The 18,126-nt window shown below is 42.4% G+C and overlaps 1 protein-coding gene across 5 annotated transcripts; it reads left to right on the top strand.

Moving 5' to 3' along the window:
* The first annotated feature begins 37 nt into the window (after positions 1-37).
* Positions 38-17,707, top strand: Kr (krueppel). 5 transcript variants are annotated; one of them, XM_033466878.2, is made up of 4 exons: positions 38-163; positions 5,145-5,823; positions 7,317-8,117; positions 14,294-17,707. In XM_033466878.2, the coding sequence occupies exons 1-3, from the start codon at positions 124-126 to the stop codon at positions 8,101-8,103; spliced, it is 1,506 nt and encodes a 501-aa protein (XP_033322769.2). In that variant the 5' UTR covers positions 38-123; the 3' UTR covers positions 8,104-8,117; positions 14,294-17,707. The 5 variants fall into 5 exon arrangements, with proteins under 5 accessions (XP_033322769.2, XP_033322682.2, XP_033322855.2 ...); XM_033466791.2 differs by lacking the exon at positions 14,294-17,707 and having other exon boundaries at positions 7,317-9,645; XM_033466964.2 differs by lacking the exon at positions 14,294-17,707 and having other exon boundaries at positions 73-163; positions 5,021-5,823; positions 7,317-9,645.
* The last annotated feature ends 419 nt before the right edge of the window (positions 17,708-18,126 follow it).

Genomic DNA, 18,126 nt, shown 5'->3' with positions numbered 1-18,126 from the left:
GTGTTATCGCCGCCCGGCTCGATCCTAGTTCTCGCGGTTGATCTTTCCGGAAGTGAATGACCGTATTGTGCACAAGGAAGTGGATGGAGTGTCAAAGTGAAAACGGCCAGCACGGATCGTAGAATGGCTCTGTCTCTTCTACAAGAAGCTCAAATTAACTCAGGTACAATTTTGCTTCTACGGGATGACTCGACGGATCGCGCGCGAGCCGTCGTCGCGAAAGATTCCTCCTCGATCGACGGCTGCGTTCGCGCGACGCGGCGCATGATTAGCGAAACAAAAGTCTCCGCCGGCCCCCTCGCGGGCCGCGTTTGTTTTGCACGCGGACTCTGAAGGTTAGTCGGTTGGCTTTTCTTCATGCTCGCGGCCCGACCTCGTGGTCTACTGACCCGATCGAAACGCATAGTATCAGGCGCGCCCCGCCTCCGTCCGAATCCGGATATTTCGCAGGACAGAGAGAACCGCGGTTTCGTAGTTTTCGGGTCGCGATTGGCCCGCCGCCAGGATCTAAAAGCGCCCGCGGGCGACACGCTCCCGTGTTGTGACACATTGTAAACATCGATGAGCCAGGAAAACGCGAAATCGCTCGACGCCAGCCAACGGAGGAAAATGAGCGGAGGGTTTCGCGGTTCCCGACGACCAAACTAAAAATAACGCAGTCGAAAAACGCTTCGGGATATTCGCATCTCTGTCGCTGTCCCTTTGCCCGCGCCGCTGTTCGGAAGAGAACTGCGATCTACGTCTGACGTCGCCATCGCTGGTCTACGCGATAGCCAGGTTATAAACAATGTATCGTATATTTGGGCGAACGCCGCGACGCGGATCACACGCGCGCCGTATTTTCGTTCCGATCGACGGCCAGATAGGATTTCGGTGGATCTAAGACGGAGGTCGCGTCATTAATGTATTTGTAGCAATCAACCCTTGAGAGAGTGAAGGAGGTTATATGTTTCCTTCGGGTTTAAAGTTTCGGACGGACTGTTCATCTTTTCTCGCGGTTCGTGGTGGGGATACGTAGAAAGTGTTCTTGTTTATCGCTCTAGGTTTGAAGTGTCCGGAACAGGAATTTTAAGAAGACGGATGCATGATGAACGTATTGTTTGTATTGTCTGAAATGTTATTCGAGAGATGTTGTTGTTGTAGTTGGAACGTTTGAAAATCGTTTTCGACTTAGCAAAAGATCATATTTTCGAAGATCTTTTGCTAAGTCAAAAACGATTTACAAACGTTCCAACTACAACAACAGTATCTCTCGAATAACAAAACGCAACCTAGGATGATTTAAAATCATCTTAAAAAAATATAGCTTAAATTATCCTAGGTTGCGTTTTGTTATTCGAGAGACATTGTAGTTGGAACGTTTGAAAATCGTTTTCGACTTAGCAAAAGATCATATTTTCGAAGATCTTTTGCTAAGTCGAAAACGATTTTCAAACATTCCAACCTAGGATAATTTAAAATCATCTTAAAAAATATAGCTTAAATTATCCTAAGTTGCGTTTTTAACTGAGATTATGAAACTTCATTTTTTCAGGGAGTGTAATAAAATATACTAAATTATTTTATTAGTCTTTCGGAGATGACGGATTACCAAAATGGCAATTTAAATGCATCCAAGATTGTAAATTTTATGAAATCAATCACAAGATGTATCGTTCAGAATATTTTAAACTTATAATTATAAGTTTAAAATTATTATAATATATATATATATATATATATATATATATATATATATTAATTATATTGTATTTTAAACTTATAATTGTTCGTTGTGATTTCCAATCTCATAATCAGAAAATCATCTTTGAATCGTCGTAGAAAATCTGTTCATTAAAAAATGCATGGAAATCTATCGCTTAGACGTCTCAGAATTCATTTGAGCATCACCTGTTAGTAAAATCATTTGCTTTATTTATTTAAGCTTTCTAAAATTTGCTTAGCTTGTTTCCAATTAAAAAATTGCATCTGCTTTAGTAAGAATCTCCACTTATATTTAAAAATGGTTGAAATTACTAACTCTAACATTCTAGAATCCGCTTAAATTTCCCGGAATCAAAATGTGGTATTGACTTCACTAAACGAACATTCGCTCAAAAAATCGCTGCAATCCGGCAAACAAACCCAGAATTAAGTTCACAGAAAATGTGTTCTTAGCAGTCACGATTATGCGCGAGCAAACGTATATCCTTGGCGGAAAAAATGTCTCGGTTTTCTTGGAGGGAAAAAGGGATTCTCTCAAAGGGAATATCGGGGTTGGCGACCAATTAGGGAAGGGATGGCGGCGGGGGAGGCGGTGCTCGTCGTGTTGCCGGGAAACGGCGATTGTAGGCTTGTAAGAATCCTAGCCCGCGTCGAGGGAGTTTCAGGGCATCGTCGTCGACGTCGTCGGTCTCGAAGAAAGAGAATAGAAAAGAGAGAGAGATCTTACGCACCCTTATTGATTCGACGGGTCTCGTTACGCGTGGCCCCTCTTTCTAAACGGTCCATTAATTAGCGAACCCACTGGCAACATGGCTACTCGACTCGCTCCCGTTTCCTTTCACCGAAAAATTTCCCATCTACCGTAGAGAGATTTTCACCGGTACACTGTCCGCTCCGCTCCGCTCGGCACGGCTCGGCTCGGCTCGGCCAGGTTCGCTCGATCGCAAGAAATAATAAAATTTTTCGCTGGGAACTTGAGGGGTCGCCGGCGGTTTTTAGAACTCCAAAAGTGGACCGTTGGCTAATCAGATTACGTAGTCGGCCGGCAACGTCGGTCACGCGTGTGAGCAATCATCGGACGCAACCCTAATTCGCGCCGCGTTTTTTCTACCCCCGAAGAGAATCTTCGGGGCACGCGCGACGGGCACTTTGCTGCGCGCATTAAAAATAAGTACATGCGGGCGCCGGGCTTCTTCTGCACCATCTTCTGCCGTAGTTCACTGGAATATCAGCTGGAAAAATTCTAGATCGAAACAGTGGTGTTAGATTTCACAGGAAATGCTTGCTTCCGCGACGTTTAGAAGCTGACTGTTTTATGATACGCTTTTAGAAGAACAAGTCAATTCATATTGCGGTAACTTTTCTGAAAGAGAGACGACGTTTCAATTCGACTTTGTATCTGTCTTCAAATAGTATACTGTAAATATTGCAGTGGAAATTGTATAGTAAATTCTTCCCAATTGACCTTCAGCTTGTAAACAAAAATGGACTCATTGTTGTTGTACTTGTTGATAATCGGCAACTGCATAGACGAGCCTCAAGGCTAGAGAATAATCGTATCCCCTCTTCCCAAGTTGTACATTCTTGTTTACAAATTCAGGGACGATTGTGGAGAATTTACTGTACAATCTCCTACACAGTCTTAAACCGATTTCTTAGTTTTCTTGCATATAATACGTGCGTTCTATCTGAAATTACAGCTTCGAATAGCAACTTTGGCGCCACATACAGGCGCCGTCTCGTTAATCAATAATTTCCTAATTTAACGTTAAAACTATCAGTGCCGACCAAACGACACGTTTCATATACTTTATATAGCAACTATTGAAACTAGAAGCTGTTTCAATGAAAAATGATACAATAAATTTCTTTATTCAAGCACATTTTCTAACGAAGATTCGCAGGAAATCTAAATAAATTCAATTTTTCATAGATGATCATTCCAGTTGCTTTTAACGTTCGGTAGATTCAGCGTTGAAACTGTCAAAAACTAAAATCCACGACAAACTCGAATTTAAAAATTGCTTTTTGATCTGATCACTAGTTCGTCATCTATGCAAACAGAAGCAAACTCGCTCGAAAAGTTTTCTAACAGGAGCCTCGCTTCTTGCGAGCGCACGATAACGCCGTTAACAATATCGAAGTAAATAAATGTACAGGTCAGCAGTATACTTTCGGAAAAATTCGCGATTCAGCTCGAGCCATCTAATTTAATGTGCAACGACACCGCGTAGCTCGACGTAGCGACGACGGTCGTGCAGTGCGATCGAGTTTCTCGCGGTGCGGAGGTCTCGTTTGCCCCGAAACGGCCTTGGAGCCCGAGGACCCGGAAAATTCGCGCGGACGTCGCAGCAACCTCGTGCAGTTTTCGCGGTGTCGTTGGCCTCAAGTCGAGGAGAGGCGGTACACCGCGGTGACGTGGGTGGGAAGTCGAGGCTTATGAATGAACCGGCGCGTACGACGGTGTGAGTGAATGGAGGAGGATCGAGCGAGCTCTCACGTGTGAGAGCGGCGTGTGTAGGAGGCCGCCCGGGGAGGGACGAGAACCGGAGGAACGGGCGACGTACAAACGATCTGGAGAAAAAGAGACGGGAGAGACACCGTCGCGCCGGGAACGGCTTACAATTCGCACACGTACACCGGTGCACTCTCGCCCTCTCCGTGCGCCGACCGGTCGGGATTTGTTGCGAAACAGCCGCGTTGCATCGCGCACTTTCTTCCTAAACTCGGCGACTCGGCGACTCCTCTGTCTTATAATTGTGACACTCGAAAGTTTAGAAAACGGATTTTGAAATTCCCCCGATATTTTCCGATTAGGTGCAGAAAATCTGTCGTTATTTTTCTCTTGATCGAAAATCTCGTTGGTATGAGTGGACTATGAAAGCTAGTTGCGACGAGGATGATATTATTGATTTCTAGGATGGGAAGTCTCGTGTTGTAACTATACTGCGGATTTTATGCACATTTACGATCTAAATGTAGATTAAATAAATTAAAAAAGTAAAAGTATGAAACTGTGCCGAGATTAAAGGAATTCATGACTGTCTGTACATTATTAATTTAAGGAATTGCATGTTGAGGAGAACAATTTACACTAATATTTTTTGTAATTTTACTAACTAATTTTATAACTAACTTTCTGTACAGATTCAATAAAAAAGTATATCACGAATAACACGCTAAAATTATTAAACAAAGAATGAAATGTCATCTTCGTTTGTTGCAGTTTATGAAGGGAATTTTCATTTTGCATATCCGTCGTCTAGGTATAACTGACGAACGACTGTTTAAACATTATCTCCTCTTTGTTGGACAGATATCCTGTAAACTTGAAGCTGGTTTTTGCCAAGTTTGCGATGGTCTGCCGAAGATTAAACTAGCTGCCAGGAGATTGGGATATGAGAATAAGGCAGTTGAAACACGTTTTATCTGTGCCGCAGGACTCTCGGCCGGCCAGCTTCTCGAGATGAAGCAGGAATCAGAGAAACAGTCACCGTCTCTGAACAATAACGCATCGCAAGTGATGTTCCCGGGGATGGGCAACGCCGCGGCTGGACTGTCGATGCTAACTCCGCAACAGCTCTTGGCAGCGAGTCGAACGGCGGCATTAATGGCAGCGGGAATTCCTGTATCGTTGCACTCGACATTAACCGCCAGTCCGTCGCTCTACAGACATCATCAGACACTTTTCGGTGGTTGGGCGCCACCAGCGGCATCATCGCCACCGTCTCCCATTAATCATTCACCTGGACCGGTGTCACCCGCTCTAAGTACCAAATCCAGCACCAGAAGAATCTCGGGCAACGGCAACAACAACAACAACAACAATAATAACAACAATGTAGTGAGCAGCAGTGCGGATAGAATGACCAAGAAAGGTCAGACTACCAAGAAGAAAACTACGAAGTCGAAAAGCGACGCTGCCCAACCGACGGTCGAGGGCTCGGATCCTCTGACTCCACCAGCGTCGGTCAGCCCTGAGGCTGGCAAAGACGGAAGGGACAAGGTGTTCACCTGTGGAGTATGCTCGAGATCGTTCGGATACAAACACGTGCTCCAAAATCACGAACGCACTCATACTGGAGAGAAACCGTTCGAGTGCCCTGAGTGTCACAAAAGGTGAGTTTGAGGACGTTTAGCATTTATATTGGGTTGGCAAGTAAGTAATTGCTGATTTGTTCAACGAAATAAAAATTTTTTTTTAGTTGGAACGAAGTTTAATCTGTAATGTATTTTCCATTTTGTTCGATGACCTTTTGCCATCTCTCTGACAACTTGAAAATTCCACGTTCGTAGAAAGGCTGATCCTTTTCGGCCGAAAACTGAGTTAAGTGAGATTTTACAGCATCATTATCATTAAAAGTTTTACCACGAAGGGATCGAAATAAGTGGTAATCCGATGGCCCGAGATCAGGACTATATGGTGGGTGTAACATCAATTCCCAACCAATATCCATCAATTTTTGCCGAGTGGACAAAGACGTGAGCGGCCTAGCATTGTCCTGGTGGAAAATGACACCTTTACGATTGACCAATTTTCCTTGACCGCTGCATTCAATTTGTCCAGTTGCTAACATTCACGGATAATAAAAAATAACATAATAATAATAATAATTTTATAATATAACATTTACGGATATCATAAAAATGGGAGTGAGAGACCATCTATAACTGAAATCGGCAATTACTTAGTTGCCAACCCAATAGGTATGAAAGGATGATTTTTTGGTTGGATAAAGATGGGAGCATGACGGCGTTGATACACGAATTGGTGGTTTGAAACCTAACGAGAACTTTAATGTAATTAGATTCGAGTAGAATTTATTTAGACTTAACAAAAATTTATTTAAGCTCAAGTAGAATTGATTTAGATTCGAGTAGAGTTTATTTAGATTCAATGACTACTGTAGCAAATTCTGAAGCGGTCGATGTAGATGCAATGTGCTTTGTGAAAACATGACAACTGCAACACTAGAAAATGAAAGAATTATTTATTGGATTCAGAAGGAAATCGAACTTTAGTGAAAGACGATGGGGTGTAAGAAAAGCGGCTATACATAGTCAACTGATAAGACAGTACATTATTTAACAAGCTGGTAAGCTAGGGTCTAGAAGACTGCGTGGGACTCCTTAAAGGAATAATAGTCACGGCGTCGATGCCACAATCAAAGGGGTATCGAGAGATACGTGTCACTCGCGTATCTAGTGCAGTATTGACCTTCGGTTGACTGTGTTCGGGTTCTCCTTAAGTTTTCTCTTCGTCTACTTTAGCTAATTTTCTAACGCCATTTATCTCACTTGCAGCGAAAATATCTACATTCGTTCTACAAAAAAATACTGTTCATCGTCGCTTCTGATATTTTTAAGACTCTGTAAATTCTTGAATCAAGGAAAGGTCAACCTAATCCAAGCCTAAACATCTTTTTAGCCACAATTCAACCAAAATGTTATCAAAACTTCTGTGTTTTCTGGAGGTCAGCCATTATTCGTCAATTTGATGTTTGTCATTGTCAAGTCATTGAATCAGAAGCCATTCGAATCTAAACTCGAATCAACTTGCTGACTACCCCTAAAAATGTCTGGAGAACATCGTTAGACTATTCTGATTGCAGATTCACGCGGGACCACCACCTGAAGACGCACATGCGTTTGCACACAGGCGAGAAGCCGTACCACTGCAGCCACTGCGACCGTCAATTCGTGCAGGTAGCAAACCTGCGTCGTCACTTGCGGGTGCACACGGGCGAGCGTCCGTACGCGTGCGAACTGTGCTCGGCGAAGTTCAGCGACTCGAACCAGCTGAAGGCTCATCTGTTGATCCACAAGGGGGAGAAGCCGTTCGAGTGCGAACACTGTCAGATGCGATTCAGAAGGAGGCACCATCTGATGCATCACAAGTGCGGGACGGGCGGTTCCGGGGTCCCGAGGTCGCAGGTCGCGTCTCCATCGTTGGCCAGCGACGACCTGGACGAGGACATTGACATCGACATCGACGTTGAGATAGATGAGGCCGAAGCGGCGCCTCTGGTGATCAGGAAACCTCTCGCATCGGTCAGACCAGCGCACCGTCAGCTGCCCAGCTCGGTCGTGAACGCGACGATGCCGATACCTTTGAATCTGTCCGGTGTCCCGGTGAACTTGCCGGAGCAGACGGAGCCCGAGGACCTGTCGATGTCGACCGGCATGCACAGGCCTCACTCGCACTCGCACAGCAGCGGCGACTCGCCGATGAGCCACAGTCCGAGCAGCGACACCATTCACGAAGAGGACGAGGAGGAGCTGCTCGACGTCTCCGAGGCCAGTCCCAGCAGTCTCTTCCTTCAGAACCACCGTAGCCAGTACGTTCACCATCTCGCCGGCAACCTCGGAAATCAGACCAATGTCGGTCACGCGTCCTAGTGGAGTCTCTAGGGGTACGTAGACGACACATCTACGTAACAAAAATAGCACAGACACCAACCACTACACACAATCACACACCGAATCCTGTATACTCTCGTTCACTTGGCATTGGCTACCCAAGGAAGAGGACGAAAGGACTAACTTGCGACTCACTTGGGTGGCTCGTCCAGAGAACCGAGCCCTCACCTAGCAAAAATTCTCCGCGAGCACCGGTTCACAGTCACTATTGTTAAGATGCTTTTTATAGATATATATATATTATATTATATATATAGAGATGATGATGATTATTATTATTATTATCATTATTATTATTATTATTATTATTATTATTATTATTATTGTATCTAAGGGAGAGGGAAAGATTCGATGAAAGTTAACGGCGAGTCTATAAGCATCCTGCAAAACGTGTAATTTAAACGTGAACAAAACAAACAATTCAGGGACGCGTTTCTCATGTTCTTTTTCTATACATATATAAAATATATGTATATGTATGTATGTGTGTATATATATATATGTATATGTATATATATATACATGTATGTATGTATGTGTGTTTATATATAAAAAACAATACGTATATAACTGATTGAAACGAGAGAGGCACGAAAGTGGAAGTGGAAACCAGAGAGTTCGCGAGAGTTCAGTTTTCAGGGAGATAGGTTTCCCTTTGTTGTACATAGTTTGTGCGCGACAGAACGCGACACAAGAGAAAAAGAAAAACTGTGTATTTAGTTAGTCGTTGTAGGTTCCGCGTGTTTCGTTCGAGAGCAGTGTTGATGGATAGGTAGATAGTGATTAATTAGATAGGTATCGGGAGAGAAGAGTAATTGAACAGCGGAGAAAAAAGAGAGAGAGAGAGAAATATTTACCGTTGCCGTGCGTGTGTGAGTCTTCCGCGCGAGTGTGGATCTCGTGCGGGAGCGTGATTTCTGGTCAGGAGCGTGTGAGTACGAGTGCCGTTGATGCGTGTGTGAATGAGGCGAGCGGGAATCGAAATATAAAAAGAGAAGCTACGGAATGAATGTGCTGGTATACAAGTTCCTCTGACAGTAAAAGTAGCGGGGGGGAGTGACATTGGTCGTCGGTCCTCTGTCGCTCTCGCAACTTCGCCGATCTTTACAGAGCTGTCGACCATATTATGATATTATGGTAGGTTTTTCTTCGTTTCTTTTACTTTACCGGCTTCGCTTCTCGTTTCTTCTCGTTCCCGTTCTCCGCTTCGTTTTTATTTCGTTGTCTAATTCTTCGCTAAACTTTCGTCTCGTTCTGCGTTGTTATCTTCTATCTTTTGTTTCTGTTTCTGGTCTTTTTTCTGTTTCTGGTCTTTTTTCTGTTTCTGGTCTTTTTTCTGTTTCTTCCTTTTATTGTTTCGCTTTATTTTGCTCGCTTGTATTTATTTTTATAAAGACCTTAATCGGCCAGTCTGCGTAACGACGCGTTGTTGTCTATTCTATACGCCAATTGTGAATCCTTTCATTTTTATTAAACACCTGCACAGATCTATACCTATAGATCGACTTTACACACACACAAGCTCGAGGTTTGCCACACCTTGCCCTATCCTCCTCCGTTCGAGTCCTTGGCTCCCTTGTGAATTTTTGGAGAACAGAGATCATTCGGTACCAGAAGCTGTACCGAAGAGTGAAAACTTATCGCAGTGATTATTCCTACAATTATTCCTACTTGCAGTACGTCGAAATAGACACTAATTTTTGAAAACTTGTTGTAGGTGATCAAACCACCTACAGAATATCAAGTTGAACACGATAATCGTGAATGCTGTTCATTTCTTTTAAAGATCGGAAAGCATCAAAACGGATTTGGATTTACTATAAATGAGAACTTTTTTTTTTCTGTTAAATTGATAAGTCTGCATTGATTCAAAATGTCAAGGTCATAGAACGATATTACTTTGATATTACCACTTGACTACAGAATCACGATCCTGAGATATCCTAATCAAAGCTATTTAGATATTGTCATAGTTATTGTCAAAATTAACTTCTTTTACTTTTGTCATGTATTAAGATAACCGCGCGGTTAAATGTTAGAAAGTGAAACTGGACAGACAAAGTTCACCGTAGAACTTATCTTGTTGACCCTATTGCATCCTTGAGATTCTAAAAAAATCCTCGCGCTCAAATGTACAGAATAAAAATTCCTAAACTTGAAAATCCCTAAATAACCAACCTACTAACCTACGTAACCTTGATATAACCTACTAATTCAATCTATCAAAAAGTAACCAATTTGATAGCCAATCCGATAAAATCGGAGCAATTCATTTAACGCGCTGACTAACCAGCTTGATCTAAAACTACAGTAACCAGGTCAAAGCACAACCATGCACTTATCAAGCGACTGAATCATCGTCTTCTTTCTCAGCACACCCCCTCTTATCAACGTCTCGAAATTACCATGTCAAAGCTCGAGAAGAATCCCTTGAAGACTACCACCGAAAAAAAAGAATCCTAAAAATTGCCTTCTGTCCCAACGATCACGTATCTCGCCAGAGAAGAGCCCGCTAAGCTAATTTGCATGCGGTCCGTTCGCAAAAAAAAAGAGAAGGAAAGGTGGCAGGTTCGGTAAGACGATATATTCACGCGTGTCCGGTGAATATGAAATCGTCGATTCGCGGCAATCCGCACAATAAGCATCGGTAGCATCCACCGACTCGGGAATGATCATCCCCGAGGCTCATTCTCATGCAGAAATCGGCCAGCAGCGTCTTCGCCGGGTTCTCCGGTTTCCGTCTTCTTTTTTCTCCATTCTGCGGAGCAGCCGGCTCTCGTAGAAGCCGAGATCCCTAGGAAGGAGCTTTTGTCCTAGCCCGGGTCCCCGGCGGGCGTCTGTTTCGCGCGAACCAGTTTTCGCAATGATATACCCGCGTGCCGAAAATTTCGCAGCCGGTGGGCCCTCCTCTTTTCACGCCGCGCCGAGGACGGCTCTTCTTCTTCTTCTTCTTCGGCTTCTCCTTCTCCGTTCGCTTCTCTGCCTCTTTCATCGTCCTCCTCTCAATGGCCCTCTGATTTATGTCTGGTCCGGGCCATGCAAATTTCATCGGCGAACTCGAGGCCATCTCGAGCCAATTGTTCCGCGCGGGGGTCAGCCCGTGGGACCGAAACGGACCCCCTACGCTATTCACCGACACCCTCTTCCGCGTCCGATGACGTTCGCTACCCTTCGGAACTCTGCATTTGTCCTCGAAAGTCGTAACTGGACGAATCGACTCGTCGTTAACACTAAGGCTTAACACGTTTTCCACCGGAATTATTTAATAATAGGTATTCTCGATCACCGAGCTGTGTCTGTGACATGCTCGATAATATTCTTCTAAAGAACCTTTGGGAAAAAATTTGTCACACGATATTCTAATTATTATAATTTATAAACAATTTTTTTTTAAATTCTTGACAGCTCGCCCTCGGTTTTAAAAAACCGTTGCGCAGCTGCCGGTGAATAAAGTGTTAAACGCGAGATCAATGCATATCGTTTTTCGTAACAATAACAAAGTTGCGTTTCGACAAAAATCTTCGTCGGAAATTATTTTATAATATAATTATAAGATAATTCATGTATTTTTTATTTCAAAGTTGTTGAAATTGTAGCGACACCTTCGCAGTAAATAATTGGGTTGATTTTCTTAAATCAAGCGTCCATTCCAGTAAAAATGGCGACAAATTTTGTATAATTTATTTAAATTTCCACATAAGAGAGTCGAAGGATTACAGTAAATTCTGCCTAATTTTCCTTCAGCTTGGAAACACGATTAGTCGAGCTTTGCGGCTCGTTCTCATAGTTGTTGACAGTCGATAACTATAAAAACGATCCATAAGGCTCGATTAAGCGTATCTCGTCTTTCCAAATCGTCCATTTTTCTGTACAAGATGAGCGTCGATCGAGAAGAATTTACTGTACAATTATCGGGGAAAATGTAGCCAAGAAATTGTCGTTTTCAACTAAACGAATTGTTAAAGGCAAGAAAAATATCGTTTGTCCGCACTGTGAAGGAACAGAGATGGCGGACAGATTGTTCGTCGTTCGAAAGTGAAAATTCGGTCCAACCCTCCGACGAAACAGCTTTCGACCCCGGTGTTACACTTTCGCCACATTCCTGCCGAAGGTTCCGGCTCATCCGCAGTTTTCACTCGTTATTCACGTTCAAGCTTTCGGGGAGCCATTTTCCAGACCACTTCCCTGTTCCTCTACGTAACGGCGCTCTCGCCCTGTTACACGTGTTGGAAGGCAGATCTCGAGCTCGTTTCACCGAAACGTTGCGATCTTTCGTCACGGCTGTTCACTGTAAACCCCTCCTATCACCATAAACTCGATACACTACCGAGGAAAGTATTGTACATACACTGGCGTCTTCTGCTTTCGATTAACAATCACATTTATACTGTAACATCGTTCTAATGTCATTCGAACGAGCGTTTCCTTAACTTAACTTCTTCGGAAGAGATATTCTTTACCAGAATTTAAGAATATTTCCACACTAATTTCGACTAATTGAAAATTTATCTTTATTTATCGCTAAATTTATATTTCTCGCGACTGAATTAGACGTTTTACTTCGAGATATTTTGGCACACAATAAAGGATTAGAAGACGCAAAAATTCATAGGAATTCTCATTGTCATTGATCATGAGAGATCGGTAGAACGGAACATTAATCGGATGAAAAATTCGTCATAGCGAACATAAAATAATCATGCAATAAATTGTCAAGGTTATGTCATTAATATGCACGATTTCTTGTAATTTTTCAAACTTGCATCTATCACGAATTCTTCAACGTACAAGAAACATAATATCTCTCAAAATAAAATCCAGATATGATCAATGAAAATTCCGATTAAAATCACAGTATAATTAAGAAAATAGAAAGTTGGACAGTGTACGAACAAGTACGCCTAAACAAAGAACACCAATGCCTCGAATAGACAATGGCCTTTGTTATTACCGCGACTTCTGTTTCCTTTCTTTGCGTTCGTCTTTCGAGAGACGCTAATCGATTAACATCGGAGCAGAGCGACAGAGGTCAGCAGGCCTCGACCTCGTACCCCGGCCAAAAAGTAAAACCCACCACCGACCCCAGGTATATTGTATATAAAACCCAAGCCCCTCGATATAAAAACGCTGTAACGAGGAGGCGCGAACTTTTAGAAGTGTCGCGCAGCTTTTTTCATTCGTGGCTCGCGAGCGTACCGTATCTCGTCAATACGAATTTAATCTTATCTCATAGTCTATCGACGAAGGACCAAGCTCGTTATCAAAGAGTTTTCCTATTTCTTTTTTCGTTTGTTTTTACTTTCTTTTGCGTGCGATGTCCGGCACGGCAGCAGCGATTACGCAGCGTGTAATAAACTGTTCGAAAGACGCTCTCGACCCGACATTTTAATTCGATCGCCAAGCACGTCGAAATCAATACCGTGAAAAATGTCATATTTTTGCATTGTACTTTCCGTTTCGAGCTACGCTACAAGTTCATTGAAGATATATTTTTGTTACCGATAACGAACGATCTGGTTGGAATTGTTCTGTTGACGATGTTCGAGCTGGTTAGTTTCGGGAACCAAGTTTGCGGTCCGAAGTGATTATTAGAAACGCAATGATACCATGTTCCTGTCGGTTGTTCAACGCTTGTATACTATGTTTCGGAGGCTGGGTGCTTGAACTGTTGACTAGGCGGTTTTTTCGATTATGATTGCATTCTCGATGCGCGCGAGACTACGATACAGTCTATGCTTGCGCGCGGATGCTGCGGCACTGCCCAGTGAAGTAATTATTGATCGAACGACACAAGAAATTGATAACTTCAACAATCTATTCCTAAAGCAACTGCAAGTTCCTCGAGAGCAGAACATTAGCGATTTTAAAATAGCCGATTCGAGTGCGAAACTGTCTGACCATTGAGTGGATCATCGTGGCTTTGATCCTGGTAGTTGTTGGATCCAGTTTGACCCAGCTAAATTCTAGCTTCTTTAGCAGTAGGTTCAAACCATCGACTAGCCGTATTCAATCAGCTCAAGAAAGAATGCTTAAAACTATACAGAAGCAAAATTACTATTCACGAATTTGAATTAACTGCCATGAAATTATCAGAACTTTTAATTAAAACATTTAATCGGTATATATGGAATCGTTTAGTGATTTATGCAAACGTATCATCTGTTTATAGTTTTACGAAATGAACGTTGATTTCATTTATCAACGCTGTGGTACCCAACATTAAATGAATCGAAAGAGTTCATTCTGAAGGTCCACTTGAGGGTCGACTGTCCTCGAAGCACCCTGTGCAGTTACCGAAAAAGGCAAAGGTGGCACGGTACGCTCGTCGGAGCAGATTGCTCGATGCCGATCTGTCGCTCGGATGATCGGACTCCAACTCAAGAGTTTAGTGTCGCAACGACGAAGCAAACTATGCTGTCCTAGTTTTGTACACAATCCTCGAGTCGTCGAGCAGAGGAGGAGCCCGCGAATAAGAAGAAAGCAGACGGAACATCGCGATGGGAATCATTAGACGAAACTTGACCTCTGCCCGGCGACGCCCGCAGAAAAACGGTACCTTGAAGGAAGATGGATTCCTAGTTAATGGTTGTTAGTTCCGAACGATACTGGTGAATTACGTTCCTGCTGGCCCGGATCTGACGATACGGGCCAATTGTTTTCCAAACGTTTCTTTGTAAACAGACCAGAATCACCGATAAAATAAAAGTCCGCGATAGGGATGACACCGAGCGCGAGACCATTGCGAAAGAATTCGGAGAGGATTAAGGATAACCGGAAACAGGATGTTTCTTCGTGTCGAGTACCTATTTGTAAATTAAAATAGAAAATCGTCGCTTGATCCTACATGCTGTCGTGTAATAATCAATTATATCGTTGTTGTCATTTTAATCGTAACGTACGAGAACGTGTATTGTGTATACATAATAACATAACTATATGTTTGTGTCAAATTATAACGTTGTGTCGGCGCGATGTGTACCGGAAGCTGGGGACCACGGTTCCGAACGGGAGAGATCGAGCGAGATCGAGGGAGATCATCGGCGCTCGCTGTTCCCGATCTTTTCGCTGGAGACACCAATGTGCCAAGCGATCAATTTTAATTTTATCGTTAAGAAAAGTGAACATTCGATATCATTTAATGTCATTTCCATTACGTCTGCACGAGCAACTGAAATTATTTTGCAGCTCCTTAGAGAAACAATAATTTAGAAAATCATGGAACCAAGGGAGAAATTCTGTCCGTAAAGTAACATACAAAAATGGTCGTCTGTTGTATTTCTGGTATTTTATAATCTGCAGCCATATTTTCGTTGTGGATTATCGATACACACATAAAGGGATTTGTCTTGTGACTACGCAACAAACTATGATGTAAAACATCGTAGAATAAAGAAACAAATTTTCCTTTATCAGTAGTAATTAACCAAGAGCCGTTTTTTGTTATGTGTATTTACTATCGATAGATTTCTTCTGTAGTTCCTTAAAAAAAGCATTAATTTAAAAGATCGTATAATGAAGGAAGACATTTTGTTCCAGATTCTAATGTTCACAAAATACAATGAAAAAATAGCCAGTTGCATGAAAATACGACGAAAACTAACAATTTGTTATCTCTACGATTAAACTGGTAGATTTCTGCAAAATGAATGATTTGAAAAATCGCACAGTTGTTTCCAGAGCAAAAGTCGAATCCTCGCGAACTCCGAGCGGATTGTAAGCGCGTTGGAGCGCAGATGCCCGGTCCCGCTCCCTCTAATACTCTCGATATCGTCACGTATGCACCTACATGTGGTGTACACACTTTCTCTCTGTATCTATGTAACTAGAAGTCATGTATAGTTATAATTTTGTACAGTGAACGCTAATCGCGCAATTGCGCGGCGGTCGATCGTCCGCGCACGGATTCGGGCGGATTCTATTTAGACAGCGATCCGCATTTTCATTGAAGAATGGATCCGACTCAATCGCGCGAGCCGCGCGCGGACAAAGACGACGACGACACACGGTACAAATTCAAATTTTATGCCTGTATTAACTAAAGAAAAGAAGTACATAGACGAACGATCAACACTTGTTCCGCGGATATATGATCGACGATATTCTCGCTACTCGCTAATTAAAGGTATTTAGAAAAAAACGGCCACTTGAGGACTGGACAGGCCCGGCGCGTCCCGACGCGTCGAGCGTTTGTTCCTCGCGGCGTGGAGAGCGCGCAAAATGCAACTTTGAATGCAGCTTGAGCTTGGCCCGTATGTGGATTCGACGATTTTCTCGAACGAGTATTTTTCTTCAACGTGCTAGTTTGCTTGTTTACGTAATCACTTGGTCGGTCACGTGACATTTTTGTGCATCGAGGCGAATATTTTTTGATACAGATAGAAACACGAAATTCTCAGAAGTTTTCTTTAGAAACACTTTTACTTGACATGAGCTTGAACATTTATTTTACATGAACCTGACCTTAAACATTTATTTGACACGAACTTGACCTTAAACAATTACTTCATTTAACCTTAAACAATGACTTCACAATAGTTAATAATAAAAATAATAACTTAAACAATCAGTTAACATGAACTTCAACATTTTTACTTACCATGAACATTTTTACTTACTTGAACATTTTTCTTGATTTCATACATTAAAAGAGATTTGAATTCCTTTTTGTTACACTAAAAGCAAACGCAGCAGTCTATGGCTTTAGTGTAGCAGAGTTATAAATGAAACAGTCTCGCAGATGTCACGTGACTAGTTACGTGTTAAAGAAAATTGGATGAAAGTGCACTGATCAGAGTGCAGATTTCGTGTATCCATAACAAAAATGATTAATTTGAGAATACAGTGAATATTATTTCCATCTTGTTCCATTCTCCATGCGAGAATGTGATCGAATCGACAGGCCGGCCGAGAGATTAGTTCACGTCGACGGTTTTGTGATTGTACAGCAAAAATCAAGTGGCACTCGATGTATACTATGAAACTGACACTACCTCACCAGACACCTAATATATCTCAACCACAAGACTGATTTTAAATAGTATTCCTAAATAGTTAAGAAAAGAGGAAATTGAAAACTAAGCGAAATGTAATAAAAAGAAAGAGAGAGAGAGAGAGAGTGAGTGAGAGAGAAAGGAAGAAAGGAAGGATAGTAAAACTGGGTATTAAGTGAAGAGATGTTGCGCGTACAAATACGAGTATAGACCGTTTTATAAGTAATTTAATTAATAATAGTATCTCTACCTGTAGTTAATATTATTATGATTATCATCATTATCGTAACTACGTCGCTGCCAATGTCGAAAATTCCTACCTTGGATAAATGAGTCGATGAAGAAATGATCCTTTGTATTATATACGGTGTTTACTTGTAATTTTGCGACCCCCCCCCCCCCCCTCATGCCCATCATCCCGCCACCCTGTCGCATACACACACACACACACACATGGAGTTCACCATCCCTTCACCCACACCCCCGACCCTTCATTTCTCGCAATCACACACGACTCATTCGAATAAATGTTCCATCGAGTTGACTGGTCTGTCAAAATATTTTTATTATTAAAAACTCACTGTTTAATCGTTTGCGTGCTTTTTTAATCTTACATCCCGATCCTTGGCTTCGTCGTTAAGCACCATCCGGAATCCTCCAGTTGTCACTTTTCCTTCGAAGAATATTTTTATCGTCGATACTAATTTTCAGCAGAAATAGTCGACAATTTAGAAAATATATATTGACGTAATAGTAAAAATCTTACGAGTCTCGGAAAGCTTTGTTCCCGTCGTTTTATTGCTTACGAAATGACAATTTTTACATTTAATTATTTTTCTCTGGCCATGTTAATTATCAGAACACTTCTCGAAATGTGTTTCCCGAATTTCTCGTAAACGCGGGGCCCTAATCGCGGTCATCGTCATTAAAAACGAGTTAAGTCGTGTCCGTTGCCGACCAACTTTACAATAACGAGCGACTCGCGACGGCCAATTAATAGGTTAGCCAATTA

The sequence above is a fragment of the Megalopta genalis genome, chromosome 9, assembly GCF_051020955.1.
Source record: "Megalopta genalis isolate 19385.01 chromosome 9, iyMegGena1_principal, whole genome shotgun sequence".
Taxonomy (NCBI): domain Eukaryota; kingdom Metazoa; phylum Arthropoda; class Insecta; order Hymenoptera; family Halictidae; genus Megalopta; species Megalopta genalis.
This window is presented reverse-complemented; position numbering and strand designations above follow the sequence as displayed.

Excerpts from the sequence above, each read along its gene's own strand:
- Kr (XM_033466878.2), top strand. The coding sequence starts at position 124 with ATGGCTCTGTCTCTTCTACAAGAAGCTCAAATTAACTCAG. Across the intron at positions 164-5,144 it reads AGAAGCTCAAATTAACTCAG|GACTCTCGGCCGGCCAGCTT; the intron begins GTACAATTTTGC and ends TCTGTGCCGCAG. Across the intron at positions 5,824-7,316 it reads TGCCCTGAGTGTCACAAAAG|ATTCACGCGGGACCACCACC; the intron begins GTGAGTTTGAGG and ends TTCTGATTGCAG.